General features: G+C 38.1%; 1 protein-coding gene across 1 annotated transcript in view; it reads right to left on the reverse strand.

The window, feature by feature from the left end:
- Positions 1-8,407, reverse strand: part of ggt5b (gamma-glutamyltransferase 5b) — a 12,032-nt gene extending 3,625 nt beyond the window's left edge. Inside the window, 6 exon segments of the mRNA XM_037692701.1 lie at positions 48-298; positions 401-561; positions 1,556-1,751; positions 5,516-5,611; positions 5,701-5,828; positions 8,238-8,407. Of these exon segments, the coding sequence (XP_037548629.1) occupies positions 48-298; positions 401-561; positions 1,556-1,751; positions 5,516-5,611; positions 5,701-5,828; positions 8,238-8,407 (1,002 nt within the window).
- Positions 8,408-23,065: the final 14,658 nt, after the last annotated feature.

Consider the following 23,065-nt stretch of genomic DNA (forward strand, 5'->3'; position numbering starts at 1 on the left):
CTCCACCCAGAAGGGCCCCTGGACCGGGGTTTGAACCAGGGACCTGCTCGCTGAGAGGCAGCAGCTCTACCAGTTGCGCCACCGTGCTGCCCCATGTTTTTAATCATTCATCCATAAATCAAATTTATAATCATTACAGAAGAAATCAAACCTTTCATGATTTGGAGAATGAAAACGAGCAGCGCCCCTCCAGAAGGAGGTGGAGGGATGTGCATCTGAGTATCCCCCAGGGAAACTGTCCACGCACTGTCCTCCTGCACCTGAAAGGACTTCAGATCCTCCATTTCCAAAGTCCCACCTGTAAGAAAAAAACGAGATTTTTTTAATTTCCTCAGTTCTTCACATTATTTATTCATGTTTGCAGAAAAGCACAGCCACATTTTGGCCTTCTTGCACCAACCTGCAGCCTTTACGTCTTGGATTAAGTTGTGTCCTATCTTGCCACTGTAAAAGGCATCTACCCCTTGAGTTGCAATGGTTTCCAAGGTTTCTGCAAACTTAGGCATCCTCAAAGTGTCCCCTTTCCTCAGGATGGTTTTGTTCTTGTTGCAAAAAACTTCACTGATAAAAAGCAAACATACATTTAACAAAAAACTGATGAGCCGTTTGATCAGAGCAGTTTAAAAAATTACCCTACAGGCTAAATCCAAGGTTTTTCCTACTTTTTCCTCATCAGGAGTATAAGGCACTCAGATTTGTATGCATCATCAAAACAAACTCTGAATAATGTTCATGCAAAGTTTTTTATGGATCTTCATACCGCTACTCACACACACACACACACACACACTCCAAAACTGAGATGCTGGAAGACGTTTAAAAAAAAGTATATTTTTACACAAATGTGTTCCAAGGTGCTTTGATTATTGATGCTGTTCTGTTCCTAAAGCTGCCTAAAATAATCTGCAAACTTTTTTTTTTTTTTTAACTTGGAGTTAACATGTTTTTTTTTTATATTGTAGCAGAAAAACATCATGCCACTCAAACATTTTTGAAAGAAGCAAACAAGTCGTACTTTCATCTCTCGTTTCTGAAATTGTAATGTCGCCAACACTGTACTGTTGTGCAAAAGGAATATACAAATGTACACAGACAAGATGTTGTTAATCAGGTTATCTGGGTCTAATTATGCTGAATTTATCTAGGCCTTATGCTCGTGTTTTTCTTTTCATTTCATCCATTTTCATTTCTTTTCATTGTTTAGTTTTCAGTCGCTTTGGTAGGATTTTTATTCATTTATTTTTTGCTTCATACTCTCTGTGGTGTCTTAAAAACCTGATTGTTCCTTGGTTCTGCCAGCACGCACTAGCCTTGATTAGTAATTGTCTTGTATACCGTTTGCCACTTGTTTTAGTTATGTATATGGATCTAAAAGGGTCTCAAAACGACTCACACAGCTCCGTAAGTTTTTACTGTAATGCAAAGTGTGAAGGGAAACAGTAGAAGTATTACTGAGACGTTACAAGAAACTATGATGGAATTAGCATCTTCTGTGGGCAACATCTGCATTAATAGCCATCATATCTGTGACTGAGACGTATGTGTGTAGATTTACCATAAAGATGAGTTCTCCACATGATTTTTCACAATGGGCGAGCTGAATAAATAAGCCAGAAATGGCGGCAAGGGGATGCCCTCCCTGGCCAGTTTGACCGTTGGCTCGAACAGCTTGGCCCAAGGCAGCTTTCCGTACCGTTGGTGAAGGACCTCGTAGCCCCGCAGCTCTCCAGGAACACCAATCCACTGACTGCCTATCATTGAAGTAGGAAATATGCACAGCAGAAACAAAAAATGAAAACTCTGATTAAAACCAGTGCTCTACTTTGACCCCATTTCAAGAACAATGCTCAAAAGAAACCGCTTTTTTAAAGTTTGATGACTGTTACCATATATTTAACCAGAATACTTCACACATATTATGGACATCCAGGCTGTGTGTCTTCTTTGAGGCTGAAAACCAAACTTTTTTTAATTTTTTTACTAAAAAGGTACTATTTTCTGTGAGTAAAAGGTACATTTACTTCAACCTATGACTTAAGAAAACCTGCTTTTATCTAGTTATCTATTAATAATTTTGCTAATGCAAAATGTTTGTTTCATATGCAGGAACAACATGAATAAACAAATAGATGAATGATTTATAAAAGGTTCATTCAGCACTGCAGAAAAGATATAAAATAATGCTAAATGAAAGATTTGTCTATGAAGTCAAGGACGATATTTAAATATATTTTTAGATTTGTCCTTAAAGGACACAGTAGTTGCACACTTATTGTACAATATTAAATGCTTAAAAGCAGCATTTTACAGTATTGTGCAAAACTATAAATCATCCTTAATCAACCATTTTTCAAACGGCATTATTTCAGAAAGTCATTCAACGTTTTAATTATTTGTTTATCTATTGATTGCTTGTTCCTTTGGTTGCTTTAGTCATCCATCCATCCATCCATCCATTCATTCATACATGCATCATCTTTACCCGCTTCTTCCTTTCACAGGGGTCACTGGTGCCCATATACAGTCACTGTGTGAGAGACGTGGGACAGGGACGCCCTGGACAGGTCTCCAGTCCATCACAGGGACAAACAAGACAAACAATCATTCTCTCTCTCACTCTCACCTGGGGATGATTTAGAGTTATCAGTCACCCTAACATGCATGTTTTGGTCTGTGGGAGGAAACTGGAGTACTCAGAGAAAACCCATGCATGCACGGAGAGAACATGCACATTCCACTAGGAAAGACCTTTGGCTAGGATTCGATCCGGCAACCTTCTCATTGAGAGGGCAACAGATCTACCAACTGTGCCACCGGTTAAGCCCAAAGGAATGTTTTGGATTTGATAAGTCACTGGGCCATGAATCATTCAGGAATGAAAAGACTCCTTAACTTAGTGTTGTGTCGACTGATAAAAGACAACTCAGGAAAAAATTGTACTTTTAACAACAATAAACAATTAAAATCCATAAAACATGGGCCAGAGTTAGCCAAATAACTTCTTTTCATCTATAAGTGTGACGGATCAACATCTACAACCAGTTTCTTCAGATCCGCTGTGGGACTACTGTGGGACGGACTGCTGCAGGAGATCCTTCCTGCTCACAGCCATCTGCATATATACCAACTCTTAATGAAACCAGGATGATGAGCTACAACCCTTTGGGACTAATAGAGTATTTTGATATGAATTGTTCTTTCATTAGTAGGCTATTACCGTATTTTTCGCTATATAAGTCACAGTTTTTTGCATAAATTAGCATGCATGCAACTTATAAAGCAAATCAACGTATTTATGTATTTTTTTTTCCATATTATAAACCAATTTTTGGCTGAGACCTGACAATTTCATTAATTCTGACATGGAAAATATTGAACACTACCATTTTCAGCCACTAGAGGGCCCTAGATTAATATGGCAAGCCAAGTGTCTCATTACTAGGTAAAAGTGGTTATTAATGAGACACTTGGCTTGCCATATCAAGCCGCCTTCGTCTCGCTCCGGAACTCCTGGAGCAAACGTCAAACCAGCTGCATTTCACCACGCCGCCCAGGCGAAATGCAGCTGATTTGACCATTAAAGTGCATTTATTAAGGAAAAGTTCAACTGAGACACACCTTTGCTATAATTTTGAGCAAACAAATAATTATTTTTAAGTGTTAAGCTTGTTAAATTCTTGTTAAAGTCCTCCATGCACACTCCCGCGACCGCCATTTGGCAGGCATTTGAGTTTTGGCACAACACCGGCCCACACTTTCGTGTTGTCAGCTGTGACACGTAACAAACGCGACACGTCAGCGGTGACGCATAATAGATGCGACTTATACGGCGAAGCGACTTAGTTATGTTTTTTCCACTTTATTAGACATTTTTGGACTGCTGCAAATTATACGGCAGTGCGACGTGTACGGCGGCAAGTACGGTAGTCACCCTAAAACAATTATTTTAAAGATCAAATACTACAAAGGAAACTTTTTGTTTTCAAATACTAAAGTATATAAAAAAACAAATTATTAAAGATTTAAGTGACATAAATGCAAAATCACTTGTGGCATACGGTGAACTTACGGTAAACAGTGGCAGGTCATTAAATATTATTTACCCATTTCCATCAAGGAGCAACACAAATTTCAGTTTCTTTGCACAACAAGGTGATTCTCAAAAAGTTTTTAGTTAAAAACTTGTCAAACTGTATCTGACTGACTGATGGATGGTGCATCTCAAGTTTTACAGCAGATTTTTTACTAAATTCCTCATTTTTCCGTTTTATTTAACATACAGGAGGAACTTTTCCAGCCATCAGCTGTTTTCACACAGCTTTGCTGTTAATGTAACATCAGCTTTGTCCTTAAATGGGTGAAATTAACGCTGCTCAGACTATTTTGTTGTGACTGACACAAAACATAAATGTTGTTCCAGTTATAAGTATGTTAAGTAATAATGCTCATAAAAAGTTGTGTACTGGATAACTCATATAAATGTGACTAAACTCATGTTAACATCAGAATAATAGATGCATTCTAATGTATGTATGAAAATAGTGTGTGTTTGTGTGTGTGTGTGTGTGTGTGTGTGGGGGGGGGGGGGGGGTAGTCAAATTCAAACAGAAAACTTTGAAAGATGGCCAAAACCCTAAAAACTTTGATTAAAACCAGATTAAAAAAATACAGCAAAGTTTCACTTCTTGGAAAGAAAACATGAAGACATGAGGAATGATTTAAAACTTCTGCATAGTAATGTTTAAATGTTAAAACATTTAGTTGCTTTTACTCAGTTTTATGAATATTTCCTACTTGGTGAGCAGGTTGCTGATTTTGACTCTCCTTGAAGTCACCCTGTCAAGAACGTCTCTTGTCTCAGTCGTGTAAGTTTTGGATGGTGAGAGATCCACTGACAGTTAGAGAGTCTCTCATACAAGAACCAGCAGCAGATGAATTGTGATATAAAGTGCTAAACTCATCAACGCTTCGGGGCAGAACAGGGAAAACTGCAGTTTTAGTCCAAGAAGAGCTGTAGTCCAGGTGTGGGACAAGACACATGCAGGGAAATGAGCTAAAGCCCCAGTCTTTAAAAGACCATTTTGAATTGGTTTGTTAAAGCTGTCATGTTTAATGCATCTTTTTTAAAAATGTAATCCAACACCAAATCCAAGGTGGCAACAACAGCTAATGGTCCCTGAAATGGTTTGGAGACATTCAACTGTACAGATACTGACTCAAAATCTGTGTGGTAGAAGCTGAAATCTATGCCTAACATACGCAGACTGGTGTAAAACTCAAGCAAAATCTTTGTTTAAAACATTAGCATGCAAATGAAAGGAAATGTGTATTCCTTCAAGAAATGTTATGGTAGTTTCATTTTTCCACATTTATAAAATACGTATAACAGGTTGTTTCATTCAGGCTCTGAAATGACATCTGGATTTGAATAACAAGAGTGTGAAAATGAGACAAAACCCACGTCTTTACAGTATAATGGATGAGATTAGTCTTCTGTTAGAGGACATCTGCCTACCTGTGGACATTCTGAATGTAGTGGGACAGTCGTCTAGTAGGTTGGTCTTGAATGCTTGTGGGACGGTCTCTCTGAAGTTGTAGACTGTAGCGCCGCCTGAGAAGACACCAAGAACTGTCAACTCTGACTTAATCTACAAATGAAAAAGGAAATATAAAACGTGTGACACAAACAACAACTCTCACCTGTTTTATTTTTTACAAGCACTATGGAGCCTCCTCCGATTCCCATGCTCTGAGGGTTCACCACAGATGTGCACAGAAGAGAAGCGATGGCGCCATCTACTGCCGAGCCTCCCTGCTCAAGCATGTTCCTGAGAAACATTTCCAGTGAATTCATGGGAACTAACTCAAAGACTGTTTGCCCACCCACAGACACACACACCCACACACACATGCACTCTTAAAAAGGCTTTTTTAGACCCTGAGGTTCATTATAGTGCAAAGAATAGGAGGCAAGTTTGAACCGGTGGTCAACCACGGGCCACAAAATCTCTGCTGTCGGGGATTTCTCCCAATTTTCTTATTAAGTTATTCAACTTGAATCAAGAGGCAGCCAAGCATATAAATTTCAGCTTATCTGTTTTAGTTATTTAAGTTTAAGTTAATCCGACTGCATGTCAGATGACTGAGCTTGTAGTGTGGGTTCTTTCTGAGACCCTGAATGGGTCTTTTCACAGGAAATTTGGCGCAGGATCACATGTGCTCACTGAGCAACGAAAAAAGGCAATGTTAGGAATGCTTTGACTGTAAAAATAAAGCCAGAGTGAACTTTTTTAGAGTTTATAAGACAAAGAAGTGACAGAATAATGGACAAATTCAGTCATGTCTATGTATTACAAAGCAGCGGTGTCCAAAGTTTGGGTCTGTGTCCCACTCGAGGTCATGAAACACCAAGACTGAGGTCTTGAGAATCACGTTCAGCCTTAACTGTTGCATAGAAATACAAATGATAGTCATAAAAAAACGTATATAATGTTTGATAAAGCTCATTGGTTTATTTGCAAGGTGTGCAGACTTCAGCTAAATAGTCAAGGTTACAATGTAGCTGCAACTTTTACTTTGTGGTTCAAAAGTGGAACAGTTTGGGAACAACTAGATTAAAGAAAGGTTGATAATAAAGACAAGTTGGACAAACTATAAATATTTGGCTGACAGGAACATACCTGCAGACGGGAAGTGATAAAAAACAGTTTGAACATAGTGGCATAAATGTGCATACAGAGGGCGGCACGGTGGAGCAGTTGTTAGAGCTGTCACTTCACAACAGGAAGGTTGCAGGTTCACCTGCTGACCTTTCTGGGTGGAGCTTGTATGTTCCACACTTAGATTTTCTTATATGTTCCAGTTTCCTTCCACAGATCTAAAACATGCATGTTAGGCTGATGACGCTAAATTGTCCTTAGGTGTGAGTGAGAGAGTGAATGGTTGTTTGTCTCGTTTGTCTCCATGTGTCCCTGCAATGGACTGGAGACCTGTTCAAGGTGTCCCCTGCCTCTCACACAGTGATGGCTGGACATGGGCACCAGTGACCCCCGCGACCCGAAAAGGAAGAAGCGGGTAAAGATGATGGATGGACGGAGGTTCTTTGGTAACTCTAAATTGTCCTTAGGTGTGAATGGATGTTTGTGTCTCCATGATGAACTTGTGACCTGTCCAGGTTGTACCCCAGCTCTCACAATGGGCACCAGCTTCCAGTGAGTCAAGCTCATTCAAGATGGCTGCCACAGCCAGTTGACACAAGAAAACACAAACATGCCCAACCAATTTTACAGACATTAGGCGTGGAAGTAGCAGAGCATTGTCTCCAACACATGTGTCAACAATATGTTGAGTGCACAACATTTTACTTTGGCATTAATTGCTGGCATCAACCTGGTTTGTCTGTTAGCAAAATATCTTTCTAAAACACTGGATGGATTTTAATGAAACTTACAGGAAGTAATGGCTGGATGTGTCCACATGCAAACAGTTAACTTTTGAAGACAAGCCAGTTGAAAATGACTTCCACAATTAATCACGGCAAAGTCAAAAATGGTTCTAACTCAGTGAATTTTACAAATACCAGTTAAAATTTATAAATGGACCTTCACAACACAAACTCCAAGCACTAGATTCCATCAGATATCGCAATGCAGATGATTTTGTTTTTGATTTGTAACCAAATAAAGCGGAATTAAATTGCATTTCTTTAAGGAAAATATTTTTGGCAAAGTGCCCCTGACAAAAGAAACGCCCACATCAGCACTTTTAATCATCAAAAGTCAAAGCATAGTTGTCTATTGTCTCTTCTTTGACCTGAGAAATGAACCTTTCACAAAGACCGGCCTGAGTTGAAAGAAATAACTTATCTAGCAGAACACAAAAGCAGGAAGAGCAGTCACTCCAATGAAAACACCTTTCTCCTTTACATTTGCACTTAATGTGAAGACAGATGAAGCTCTGAGCACAAATCTGTGCACACTCTTTTCTCTTTTGTGTCATAAAAACACATCTAGAAGTTGTCATGCTACTAGCTCAGCTGGTATAATCTCTGTTCTAGACAGAGTCCAGCAAAGATCTTAAACTGCTTATCAGCTCATTAAGAGCCTGACAGCTCCAAGCTTTATTCACTGGGAATAAATAAACACAAGTACAACCAAGGCAGCAACATTAATGAGAGCTAATTACACAAGAAAGTGTTGAATTACTGAGGCAAGAACTTGTATTCAGCGGTAACTTACTTGCCAATCTCGGAGCAGAGTTTGGAGTCCGCAGCCACGGCCGCGCGCCTGAAGCTGCGGCTGGAACAGCGGCCGCCGGCAAACGTGGCGACGCAGAGACACACAAGAGCCACAGCGCAAGCCACAACAAGTAGGATGCAAGTGCACGTGAGCCAGGGCTTCAGTGCCATTAGACTTTTGCTATTTTTTTATTGTTTTGAGAGGAAACCTTAAACTGGAGGAGGAAAAGTCCTGGCACGTGCTGTGCGCAAAGGCTGTTGGTGCGGTTCTCTCCTCCTCACTCCAAAGTGAAAGCTGTGAGGTAGTAGCGGCGGTGGTCTGTGTGTGAATGTGTGTGTGCGTTATATACTGTGGGATTGTGGGAAACTACATTGATATCACCCAATAAGGTTCGGGAGATTGTCCAGCATGAATAAGAATCATGTTTCACGCTTCTTGCGCAATGAGAATAAATAAATAAATCAATCAAAGAAGAAAAAAGGTCCATCCTTCCAACCTTTCTGGGCCCCCCGTCTTCTTTCTTCCTGCTGCAGCATGATGTGAACTGGGAGTCATTGAACCGTGGCGGTGAAACCTCCCAGATGTTGAAATCCTCCAAATAAAAACTGAGTTTTATTTAATGTTTCTCAAGTGAGCCTCTGGAAACATCCGCTTTCATATTAGAAACATCACTGTTTTGTTCTTGGTCCAGACACGAAGCAATCTTAATTTAGTGTAATTTAATCTGCAATTTTGATTTGACCCTGAATTAAAACGTGTATGGATTGAACTAAAACATTACATCAAACTTAAGATCATTGTCAACATAGAAATGTGGCTTGTAATAATACATTTGTCTTATTGTGCAGTGTTTTATTTTTCTTCCAGTTGCTCCAAATTTTACCAAGTTATGTTTGATTGAAAGGAATCCTGAACTCCCTGAAAAAGAGTTATATAAAAACTGATCATATTCAACAAAAAGAGTCTTGAAGGGTGTCTTTAGTGTTCACGGGGACAAAACTATACAAACATTGTTTTTAACACTAATTCAGTTAAGCAAAACATTTCAATTTGTCTGTTTTGGATCTAAGACATTTTTACTCATAATTTAATTGATCTCATCGCCTTCACTAATACCGTATTTTCTGCCGTATACGTCGCATCGCCCTATAAATCACATCAGTCCAAATATGGCTAATAAAGTGGAAAAATTTTGTAAATACCTCACTTTGTATATGTTGCATGTACTATGAATCACCGCTGACAACCTGGAAATGTGGGCTGCCAAATGGCAGCCGCGGGAGTGCGCACTTGAGGACTTTAACAAGAATTTAACAAGATTAATACTCAAAAACATTTATTTGTTTACTCGAAATTAGTAAAGGTGTGTCTCAGTCTAACATTTGCTTAATAAATGCACTTTGATGGTCAAATCAGTTGCATTTCAAAACTCCATTCGCGGAAGTGGGCGTGTGCAGAGGAATGAGCCTCTGCACATTTTACTAAATTCTACAAAATTTCACAAAATAAACACCTAAAAACAATTATTTGTTTGCTCTAAATTATAGTAAAGGTGTATCTCAGTTGAACTTTTATTTAATAAATGCACTTTGATGGTCAAATCAGCTGCATCAGGAAGACGGGGCGGTGCAACGAAATGAAGCTGATTTGGTTGCTCCAGGCAGACGACGGTGTCAGCCTGTGGCAAGCCGATTGTGTCGGCTAACCAGTTAATAATAATAACCAGTTTTACCTATTACATGATACAATGGCATGCCATACTCCTCGAATGCCATCTAGTGGCTGAAAATGTTAGTGTTCAATTTTTTTCAGTCAGAATGAAAGCAAAGTGTCATCTCAGCCAAACATTGGTTTAAAAATATGGGAAAAAATCCATAAATAAGACGCTTTGCCCTATAAGTTGCAGGGCATGCAAATTATGCAAAAAATAAAAAATAAAAAACCTGACTTATACCAAAAAAAAACAGTAATTTATGCACCTAATGAGAAGCTGAAACAAAAGCCAAAACATCCTTTTACAGTTACAATGATCAAAGCTAGGAACAAGTGAATGAAAAGTTGTTTACTCCCCTCTACTATGTCCTTTTCGACCAAAATAGTAGAAGTTGTCTTTTATGTTTCTTAAATAATAGCAGGGCTCAGAATGAGAATAATTCATTTACATCCTGAAATATTTCAAAAGCTAACAGAAGTCAGTGTGTGTCTGGCTCAGTGGGATTTTTGTTTTCTCTGCAGACCGCAAACATTTAAAACCTTCACTGTTAGTCATTTTACAGTAACATTCTGGTCATGTGGTCACATAACTTACACACACGCACAGTAATTTACAGTTAGAAACCCAAGATACACCCACAATGCTTTGCAGTTACATTAACACACTGGAAAAACTCATTATGAAACTTTCACTGTTAAAACGCATTTAGGAAACTTACTGGGAAACTAAAACCACTGGGAGGTGATCAAACATAAAAACAGGTGATGAGGAGGAAGGGAATGCAGACAAGGAAAAGAAGATGAATAAATGACTGGAATAGTATGGCGTCTTACATTATATTTATTTTATACTGATGCAACAAATCTTAGAACAAGCCTACTAAAGTGACATCCAACATGTGATTTCACTGAATTAAAATAAGATGAAAACAAATTGCTCTTTTACCGTGTCTCGCACTGACTGTTGTGCCTTTGACTTCTTTCACGCTGAATTTGTTGAAACACAGCTTAGTCATCCAAAGTCTCAATGAAAGGCTGCGCAGTTGTGTCAAAAGCAGCACGACTCGTTTGAAACAGAGTCGAAACTGAAGGGGATGAAGCTGGAGGGCGAGATGTGACGACCTCTTCACCTCTCACACTGCTGCCCTTTGTTGGCCACTAGCAGCTGAAAACCAAAATTGTGCTTGTTTCCCTTGGCTTTCAGATTTGGCAAATCCAGATTAGCTTCAGATGGAAGATGAGGCAGTTTGAAAAGACGTATTGTAGATCTATCAGTCGTGAGCTGCTCAGAGAAATGTTTTACAAAAAATGCATTTGAGTAGCGCCGCCATAAGGGTACATGGAGCAAAGTTTTATGAGGTATACAATACAACGTGGCTCAATTTAAGCTTAAGACGACCATAAAGAGATGCTGAGGACAAAAAACTGCAAAGCTGCAGGGTCACAGGTACATTCAGTGCTCTGATTGTGCACCACTCGAGTGAGCGTGAGCTTCACCAACTGCTGTTTGTAAAGCTGAGCGCTGCTGTCTGACCTTCAGCCAGACCAGAATCAAGAGGTGTTATTTAAACAACCTATATTTTATACTGCAAAGCTGCTTTGATTGAAGCTTTTTAGAAGTGTAGCCTGAAACATGGTGCCGTCATTTGTCACAAGCCTCTCGTGTCTCTCTTCAGTCAAACAGCGTTTAGTCCAGTCAGAACTTGAACACAGGGGGAGACGTGCTTATTTTTAGTTGCAGAGCTCTTTTTTTTTTTACTAAAAAATTAAAATAAAGATTTCCTGTCCACAGTATTTTTCTTCTAGGTATTACTGCACATGTGTCAAACTCAAGGCCCGCGGGCCAGATGTGGCCCGCCACGTCATTTTATGTGGCACGCAAGAGCTTAAAAGGTCTGATTGTCTTATAATAAATAAGTCAAAAAGGTTCACTGACAACAAACTACATTTCCCATAATGCATGCAGATTGTGTTACCCACAAAGTAACATCATCCCACCGCTAGACTGCAGTTTTTCCCACATCAATATCATTTTCCGAACAAGTGGAATTGAGAAATACAAAAAATGATCCCAAAATGTCCAGGAAGAAAAAAATTGATGCAGATGAAGGCTGTTTCAAGAAAGATGGGAAGATGAATATATGCTTGTGCTTCAAGGAGAGAAACTGGTATGTCCTTTGTGTTATGAGGCAGTGGCAATCATCAGAGTGCAATCTACGTTGGTATTTTGACACCAAACACAGAGCTAAGTGCCAAAGTGAGCCTTGAACCCCAATGTTGTTATTTTGAGTTTATTAAACTTATTAAATGTATTTTATTATATTATGTTAAATTTGCAGCAATGTATTTGGGTTTGCAGGTTTATGTGTTTATGCAGGCAAATGTTTTCTATAATACCAGCTCTCATTAGTTGGATGTATGATCCTTGCCAGGCTGTGTGCAGCCATTTGTTTTTTGTAAAATGCTAAAATGCTTAGTAGCTCACAATTGTTGGTTGGATAATTATTCTGCCCATCTTAACTATGACAAAAAAAGTTTTGAACAAAGTTAGTGTCATAACTTGTTATTTTTCCTTATTCACTTGCAAAGTTTGATCATTGATTTATAGAGTAATGTGGGTTTCATAACCTGGCAAATTAAACAGTTTTTGGCTATAACAGAGCAACAAGCAGACATATTTTTCTACCTCTATGCAAATATATAAATGTAATATTTGTAAGTTGAATAAGTAAAAAAAATCAGTTATTTAATATTAAGGAGTAGTAGTGTTTATTTTACATTACATCTAGTGAAATTTAGCTACATTTCTACTGTCTTACAGTTACATCTGGCCCTTTGATGGCAACCATTATACTGATGTGGCCCTCGGTGTAAATTAGTTTGACACCCCTGATGTAGTGGGTCAAACTGACAAGGCATTAAACGCATCAATTAGACAAGCAGTAATCTCATGAGATCCCACAGTCATGTTCTGAACTTTACAGGAAAAGTAAAATCATGCTCAATCTTTGCAGACGTGATTTCAAAGCCTTGCCCGAAAACGCCTGCGGTCCATTTCTTTACCACTACAGGGAGAGATTGCCTCAGCACTGGGAAGATTGGTTTATCATCATGCTGTTAAAGAACACTAATTAATCTGAGTAGAAATAAAATCTGCATGGCTGATTTACAGTGTCTGTAAGCATGCAGAGAGGATGTAAGAGAATATTCTGCAAGAATATCATACTGTAGGTCGCTGTGAGGCTATAAATAGTGTATAATTTTATTCTGCCCTCCCTGCGTCATACCGGCCCCCCTACTCGCTCATGCCAGCCACTATTCACTCAAATCCACCATCCTTTGAGAGCGCTGCACCTTAACAGCTCTAAGTCCAGATCTGTTCGTTTCTCCTTCATTTTTTTTAACATCTTTCTGCAGATTATCTCGTCTCGGGCTTCAGCAGAGTTGTCATGTAACTCATCGTTGTGTGTTCTGAATTATGCAATTGTTCACAAAGCACTTGGAGGCTGACAAATGATGCATTAAAATAATTCTCATTTTCTATTTTAAGCACATAAATAATTACAGGACTATTTTGTCTGGCTGATTCACCCCTAAACACATTAAAAAATATATTTATCCCTAGAAGACTTATTTTTCCAAGAAGGAGAAATACAGTTGTTTGGCTACAGTTTTCTTTAATTATATACATCTTAAGGGCTGAAATAAAAAGATTTACAAAAAGTACTTTTGGACAGGCAATTCAAAGTGGTAATTTGAAAGATTTACCTTTTGATTCATGAGGTTTGACATAAAAATTGTGACTGAATTTGACTTGATTTTCTTGGACACCATTGTGTTGTTTGAATACATCTTGTCCTCTAAATATATTCATATATATGTATACTATATATACATCAACTGGATAACAACTATCCAAAAATGTCCATAGTAAAGTAGAAGGAGGTTACAATTTTCCCCAGTTCTTTTCTCCTCATTCGGAGTGAAACACCTGCTGTGTCCGATAGCTCAAAACTGATTGAACCGCACCGGCTCACCATTTACTGTAATGAAACCATTATTGGAGTGGGTGGAAATTAAGCAGTTTAAGCTCAAAAGGATTTAACAACTCCCTCACAGAGCTGAGGCTGATTAGAAATAGACACATGGTCACGTCCACTTGCACCTACATCCACCATTCCATGTAATAAGGAGAAAAGAAAAGCTTTGTGACTGTTAAGTTGTTGGGCACGTGGCCTGTGAGGTTTTGCCATGTTGCTTTAGAGATCACTTCCAATAAAAACTTTTTTTTTTTTTTTTTACATAAAGAGCTTTGTTAAAATAATATGCTCTCTCCAAATTGTTTTTTTGGGATTTAAACTTTAATTTAAAAAGTCTAATCAACACTGTAAAAATATATTTTTTATAAAAAAAAATGTGTGATGATACTAATCAAGATGAAGACAACTGTGAGGGGCGGGGCTTGTGCAAAAGTTACCTGTCTGACAAAACACACTTTAAAATTGATGCTGTCAAACTAGTTGACCTCAGGCAATTGACAGCAGCACTTATTTTAATTGAAATTTACATTTTTATGCTTCTAAACACTGGCATTTATAGCTAGATTTTTACTTCTTTTAGCTTCTAGCTTGCCTTTTGAAACTTTTAGTGTAGCTAGCATTTTGCTTCTTTAGCTTTAAGTTAGCCTTTTGTTGCTTTTAGCTTTAAGCTCAGCTGTGGCTGAATGGTTAGAGCAGTTGTCCTCCAATGCAAGAGTTGGGGGTTCGATTCCACCAGCAGTCACATGCCAAAGTGTCCCTAGGGAAGACACTGAACCCCTTGTTGCCTCCGATGTGTGTCCCATCAGTGCATGAATGTGATAAAGCACTGATTAATCTTTATATAGATCTAGTAGAGTGCTGTATGAATGAGGGCACAGATTGTAGTGTAAAGCGCTTTGAGTATCTTGATAAGATAGAAGACCGCCATATAAGTACAGTCCATTTAGTCTTTTGCTACTTTTAGCTTCTTGCTTCCATTTTGGTACTATTAGCTATCATTTTGCTGTTTATACCTAGCCTTTTGTTACTTTTTCTTTTTAGGCAGGTGAAGATTCTCAGTCGTCCGGGACACGATAAAATCAAACAAGTTCAAGACAAAAATAACTGGACTTTATTTTGTAACAGAAGACTTTTCGCCTCTTATCTGAGGAGCTTTCTTAATTCAAAGGAAGACGGTGTTTTTCTTTTTAGCTAGCTTTTTCTGCTTTATTCAGTGTTTTGCCAGTTTGAGCTTTTAGCTGCTTTTTAGCTTTTGGCCACTGTTTTGTTCCTTTTAGCTAACATTGCGTTTTTTTATTTTATTTTAGCAGAGGTGGAAAGAGTACTAAAATTTTGTACTCAAGTACAAGTACTGTTCCACTGCTTAAATTATACTCAATTACAAGTAAATGTAGTTATAAAAATACTTAAGAAAAAGTACAAAGTACTCCTCTCAAAAACAACTCATAGTATTAATAATTTTTTAATCAATTTATATTTTATTGTGTTGTCAATCGAAGTCATTCAGCTGGATTTGCTGTAAATAATGGCGACATTCAAAGCACACTTCTCAGACGAACAATAAAGTATAGAAAAATTACACTAAGGCCATTTCTTTTGCAAACTAAAGTAGATAAAGCAGGAATTTTGTTTGCTAAAAGAACAAAAAAATGTTTTTGAGCCGGCATAGAACAGTTTAAACTTTTACAAATTCACCGAACAACAGGCAGGTAAGACTCTTCGTCTCTGACATTTCTGTCACCCTTCACTTTGTTTCTGAACCTTTTGTTCAGTGTCAGCAGGAGCTGTTTTTCTAAATTAACAGTCTATTCGGCTTCATTTGGCTGTGAAGAGTAGACCAGCACAGCTAAAATGTCGTTCTCATGCAGCAGAGGCAGAGCTGTGTTCAACTTGAGAGAGAGCTTCTTAAAGGCGGAGGAGTGCAGGAGCTCCATAGTGTCTGTAGCACAAGAAGATAACCATCAAGCTCTGAACTTTGCAGCTTTCTGGACACTTTAAATATTAATCCAAATTGCAGCTGCACTCAGTAGCGACTTCTGATTTTAAAAGTAGCGAAGCAGATTACATGGTCTAAATTGTACTTAAGTATGGAATACTTTGAAAGAAATACTCATAAAAGTACAATTACCCAAAAAAATCTACTTAATTACAGTAATATGAGTATTTGTAATTCATTACTTCCACCCCTGGATTTTAGCATTTTGTTTCTTTTTTTTACTTAAACAACTCAGTTTTGTCCAGATTAGAAAATGTCAGCAACAATTCAGCATCCAAACTGCATTTTCACAGATATTAATTAAATTTAATTAAATTTTTTATCGCACAAAACATCCCTTTTTTTCCATGCATCTTATCTGTATTCATCAGCACGCATTCACCTCACATTTGGTGTTTTAATTTATGATTCTGATCAGCAGCCAACAGTTGTGCTTTCTGGAGCCACTTGAACCGCTAATAGACAAGATAAGCATTTCTTTGTTTTAGTATTTTCAGAGAACAATCAGGTCTGGACCTGTCGGCGGCCCAGTGGCTCAACATGCCAACATTTGGGCTTTAAACACTTACACCATGGCAGAAACATACTGGTTTTGGCAGCCAGGAGAGCTTAACCGGATACACAACAAGATAAGTGAGTTTACACAAAGATGGTTGACTTCAAGAGTCGTTCCATCACATTTTTTTTCAAATGGGGAGTTTTAGTTTCCATCCTCAAGATGACAGTTCATCGTCCTCATCTGGGTTGTAAAAACAAACTGGAGCAGCTTTTATGGCTTGAGAGCTACCACAGAACAAAGAAAAATAATTGTTTTACAGTTTGTCATTGTTAACTTGTGTCAGCATCTTCTCAGTCACTATAAAAAAATATTAAAATATGGTATATTTTTAACATAAACAGCAGCAAAAAATTGTTTTTTTTTTTTAACTCTCAGTATTAATCAGTGCCAAAGACAAAAATATATTTATCTCCTTCCTTTGTGAAAATTACACAACCAACCATCTTCTTTTACACTCACTTAAATTTAAGCTATAAGAACTTGGCTTGCTGCAGCCCTAAAAGTGTGGAGTGGTGTTCATGGCTGACTGCCTCACGCAGGATGGGTTTACAGCTCAGCTTTCTTCATAATTATATGGGGAGTTTTTACATGTCGTTTCAGGAAATTTACAACACATGAATGCTTTTTTCTCTTGTCCTTCCATAAAATCAAAGTATAACATCAGGTCTAACTTGACAGATGAGACTGGAAGTCATTATGATCCCACTCCATTATTACCTGTGTAACATCAGCACGCTGCAGTGCCTTCACAACTTGTCTAAACTGTGTCATGTTAAGTCTTGTTTTAACTTACCTTGCATTTCTTGTTGCCAAGTCCTGTTGAAACCTGACCTCATCACTGCCTGCTGCAGCAACAGTACAAAAAAAAGAAAAGACTTTCACTGAGTGGTAAAATATTCGAGCCATTTCAGGTCATTTGTCGAAGAAAAACTCAAAGCATATAAAGTCAAATCACTATAATAAACGTTAATAAAGTGAATAAAACTGGAGATATAGTCTAGTTTTGATTCCATCTTCTCTCTGTCCCAGCATGATCTTATATAGAAACACATTAAATGTAACTCTGTGTGAATGTAAACTCAGACTGACAACAGAATCTGGCTTTTTACTACCAGACTGTAAAAATAGAATTCTGCAGAAAACTACTTAGCATAAAAGCTTTATTTATTAACACATGGTGTGCATGGGACTTTTATTTAATAATTTACAAAGGTTTGATTTACAGCATGTGAGTGGCACAACATAACTATTTTAGTTCTGTTTTTCAACTACTTCGTACTAAAAACAGACAGCTGTTAGTTTTGTGTTTCTTTTCTGCTGAAATTAACTGAATTTAGCAACATGGTAAAAGTTATACATGTTCAAGATGCTGAGAGGCAGTCTGCATATACATTTTACGCTATAGTTTAATTTGACTGTTGTATGCAACAGAAAGGCGAGCGTCGGTGTTTTGCCTGCGAGTGTGCATGTCTGTCAGCAAAATATCTCATAGACCACAGGAAATGTTCAATGAAACTTGCAAAAAAAATAAATCAATGACTCTGCAACTACAACTGATAAAGTTTTAGAGTCAACCCAGTTCAGGATAACTGCAAAACTAACTGGTGTTAGAAAACGCTAAAATGGCCGTAACGCAGTTCATTTTACAGATGTTGAGGTAAAATTTTAAATGATTGTAGAATCATTTATAAGGCTGCATAAAGTTTTTCAAAGTTTGACCAACATGGCAGAATTCCTTTACTAAGCAGGTCTTTCAAATGAATGGAGTATTGCTAATTTACAGTAACAATATTTTCATTATGAGATACTGCATTAATAATATTACTAACCTTTGCAAAGCTAATTGCTATAATAATGATTTGCTATGCTAAAAATGAAGCAATCAGCAAAAAAATTAAGCCCACTGCAGTGGCGATTTTAGCCTCTTTTTGGGGGTGCTCAAGCACCCCTCAGTACCCCTAAAAGAAAAAGTCCCACATTATGAATGCTTCTGACACCAATGACCACTATGTTGTTCAATCCAAAGAGCCACTGTCAACACTGGGGGCTGAGCACCCCTAAAAGGCAGATTCTAGAATCGCCCCTGGCCCACTGTATGAAATTAAACCAGAGACGATGTCAGAAGTGTCCTACCTGGCTGAAGAGACAAAATGGACTGTTGCTCAGTGGTCCAACGTCCTCTTTTCAGATTAAAGTAAATTTTCAAGTTATTTGGAAATCAAGGTCCCAGAGTCTGGAGGAAGAGCGAAGACAAACAGAAGCCACGTTGCTTGAAGTCCAGAGTGAAGTTTTCACAGTCAGTGATGGTTTGGGTCCATGTCCTCGGCTGGTGTTGGTCCACTGTGTTTTCTGAAGTCCACACAGCAACTACCAGGACATTTTAAAGACTTCATGCTTCCTTCTGCTGACGAGCTTTATGGAGATGCCGATTTCAGTTTCCAGCAGGACTTGGCTCCAGCCCAGTCGAACGTACCAAAAGCTGACTGTGGAATATTCTAATTTTCTGAGACACTGAATTATCATTGTTTTTTTATTATCTGTATGCATAATCAACAAAATTACAAGAAATAAAGGCTTGAAATATTTCACTCTATCCATGTAATATATCACTTTCTGAAATTATTGACAAAAAATTGAACTTGTTCACGATATTCTAATTTTTTTTAAATGCGCCTGTATTGTAGCACTTTGAAAAATTAAAACACAAGTCTGACCATGAAAAGAGTCCCTCAGTTTTACTCTGAGCGTTAAGTAACTCTCCTTTTAAGGACTTAGTTCGTTGTGCTTTGTGCTGAAGCAGCTGATCAGGTACTCCTGCATTTAACGGCAGGCGAGTTCCTGTTTTTATTTTCATAGAAAGCAGATTTACCACAATAATCAATCATTTTCTATAGTTTTGTTAAGCCAAAAGTTGAAAAAATTAATTTATGCAAAGTTCATTGTAACGAAGTTATCTTATAGAAGGAAAAAAAAACGGATTTAGGCTTAATGAGTATTTTTAAATGATTTAAACAATGTGTATTTGCAGTAATGTAATTTGTAGTCCAGGAGCCACTCACTCATTCACTTGCTTGACTGCACAGATCATTTTGTTCTTCCTTTGAATGCCACCTCGTGTAACTTTTAACTTTTACTACAGGAAGCGACAGCCAGTGAGGCGTGTAAAGGCATGCTGTGATTGGCTGAAAACTGGGCCTGAACGTAAAAGCCCACGGCCGACAAAGGAGAACATAATATGAAGAGTCAGAGCTGAAAAACTGATGGAGCGCGTGAAGGAGGGACTCTGATTGGTCACCTCTTGCTGGTGACGCCGAGCTGACAATTAAACAGAAACACCAGCCCCAAAGGAACGGATGAGATGTTGTGGGAAATGTTGGGGTTGTGACTTAAAAGTGACTTTAAAGGGGTAGTTCAGATCTTTTGAAATGGACTTTTGTTGAATGATCCTGAACAATCATTGTCTTACCTGTCATAGTTAACCTTTTGAATGACCTCAGTTTGGAGAAATAAAGTAGAATTTTGAAAGGACCTTCAAGGACTGGGGTTAAGACCAAGATGGATTGCTATTATAAACTTTCACACTACTGTCAGTTTTGTATTAGATGTTTTTTTTCTTGCAGAAATATATTATTCCAGCAGAAAGTATCTGAGGCTGCACTCCAGATGCTACAGCTAGCTGCTGCTGATGCTTCTGGCTCAACCTCTAAATTCCACATTAATACGGATAAAATGGAACAAAGTATGAAGTAGGTCATCTGGACGGTTTCTTTGTTTTATTTTATTTTTTTAACTATCCAGCCTCAATTTACTTGGATTTTTTAACCTGGATTATTTAGCATGAACTTTGATATGCTGAATTACTGCCATCCATCCATCAAAACCTGACTTCATCTGGAGGAAAAGTGGTATAACGTCTTTTTCACGTTGATCATGTGAAGGTTGTTCTTCCTGCACCAGTCCTCCAGGCGTCCCACCACAGGGGATTCTTCTTGTTGAAACTTTTTGTCTTTTGTCGAAAAGACTTTGTTAGACTGTCAGAAAGTTTATGGATAAAAGGCGAAATGTTTCAACAAGAAGAATCTGTCCAGGGGACCTGACTTAACTTTGTTGGACAGACCCTGACAGTTTTATTGATATTATATCTCACTCATGCATGTTTATTCACTGCCTGTGCAAAATGTTTGAATGATTTAGCCATATGGGGAAACTCTTTGTTCATTCTGTAAAGGCCCATATCAGTGTGTGGTGAATTATTTATCATGCTGATTAAAGTTTCAGTAACGTTAAATTGCTCTGAAGGGCAGCGTTAAGAAACAACAGACGTGAGATATGAGCGGACGGTGGAGAACAATAGTGTTGACAGTAATGGGGGTGGTAGCTCAGTGGCTTGTAATCCTGAGACTGCAGGTTCGAGCCCAAAGGCAACATCAGGTGAAAAAAGATTGCCAAATCTTTCACGTGAGTTTGCTGTGGTGACCCCTGCAGCTGAAAGAAAAACATTTAAGTGGGCTTTAGAATAAAAATGTCTTGCCAGAATATTCAAGAATATTCATGATAAATGTGTGAACGCAGAGCCACGGCTGTGTGCGCTGCAGTGTTTGCCACCAAAGTTTGGCAGTTTAAAATTTAATGTTGACGTTGGTATAAACTCCATCTTCTTGCATGTTTATTTTTAATCTCCAGATTTTTCTTCCAAAATGTCTTTGTTTTTTATATGTCACATGATTATGTTTTTTTTTTTTTCCCATGTTTCGTTGTCTCTGTGGACTTGAAATGGGCCATATAGCAGTCCGAGGCTTGACTGTCCCCTGCCATGACCTCATGTCTACAGAATAAGGGTTGAACGGCAACACATTTTTAAAAGTCGACTTCAACATGATAAAAGTCGAGTCAACATCAACTAGTCGATGTGACATCAAAGAAACTCATGATGCTATTCCCCAAAACACATAATTTATTATTTACAACGACAAAAAAAGAACAACAAAACATCGGCAGCATATATTATTTCTCCTACCATTTATCATACTGCAAATAATTCACAGGAAAACCACAACTATTATTAGGCTGCAAAAGTTAGATTTATTTTATTTAATCCACTAAATGAAAAAAACATTGCGGCGATGGTCCACCGGTGGTGGTGCACCCCCTTGTGTTGTTTTTTTTTTATTATTATTATTTGTTTTATTTAGTGGATTAAATCAAAAATCAGTTTTCAATCAGGTCATCTGGACAGTTTCTGTTTTTGTGCTGAAATGTTTCGCCTTCGATCCAGAAGGCTTCATCAGTCAAGGAAACACAACAAAACTGATTCTTCCCCCAACAGCTTACTCCAAAGTGGAACAAACCAGTTCTGCTTGTGATAAGATGGTCTCTTTGGTACGCCCCTCCTCCATTGCCGGCCCTCTTCCTTTTTGACAGTCTTGTCAAACTGGTTGAAAACAACAAAGTCCATGTTCAATAATCCAGGTATGAAATCCAACAGTTTTCATTCAGGTCATCTGGACATCTGGACTATTAAATATCTTGTAATAAATATGATTTACACTTCCAGTAAGTCTTCAGACTTCACAACCAAACATCCTAAAAATGTGTTATTAGTGTTGATAGAAAGGTAAATAACACAAATTACGTTGGGTTTTAATCATTTCTTGATGAAGCACATAAAACAGGCCACTGTTGAAGCCAACATTAGTGCATTGGGGGTGATGCTACTTTGGCTCTCCCTGCAGCAGGAGAGACACAGATGTCAGAGAACAAAAATTCCCCTGAGAAACGAGAGTAAAAGCTGCTCACATTCCTCTGCTTTTCTCTGTCAAACATAATTCAGAGAAGCCCAGCTGTTTCATTGGCTGCAAACTGTATTATAACAATATCACCTAACTTTTGCCCTCCGTCTCTGGACATCTGCTGAGAGAACATTGACCCACAGTGAGCAAATAAAATGAAAAGAAGTGGGTTTTGTTTTTAGTTATTTGACTGGTACAGTTATAGCCACATTTTCCCATGATATATTAAGCTGATTTGTAAGGTAATTCAGTCTTAGAACATGACAATTAGATTAAAATATTGAAACTTTTCTTTTACTTTTTACTTTTCAGTCTGTGCTTTAACATGGAGTGAGGGACACAGATATGTGGTTACCATGCTGCCCATGTTCATTCATCAAAATGAAGGCGTTCTAGCTTAGATTAGAACATTACAATGTAGAAATCTGGACTGCATTGGCCCCCTTTAACATTTAATCAAAAATATTCAGTTTTAGTTGTGAAGCTGTTTTCTAAATAACCTGCATCATGAAGGACCCCACTCACCCAGCACACACACTTTTTGCCCCGCTCTCCTCAGGTAGAAGGTTGAGGAGCATTAAGTGTAGAACCACTGAGGAACAGCTTCTACCCAGAAGCTGTTAGACTCATGAATCTCTAGTCAGGATGATCACTGTGAAAAAAATCACTGTAGTGCCACTTGGTTGTTGATATGTGCTGCTGATTATCCATGATGCTGATCTCATGCTGCT

The sequence above is a fragment of the Nematolebias whitei genome, chromosome 18 (assembly GCF_014905685.2).
Source record: "Nematolebias whitei isolate Nwh7 chromosome 18, NemWhi1, whole genome shotgun sequence".
Classification (NCBI taxonomy): domain Eukaryota; kingdom Metazoa; phylum Chordata; class Actinopteri; order Cyprinodontiformes; family Rivulidae; genus Nematolebias; species Nematolebias whitei.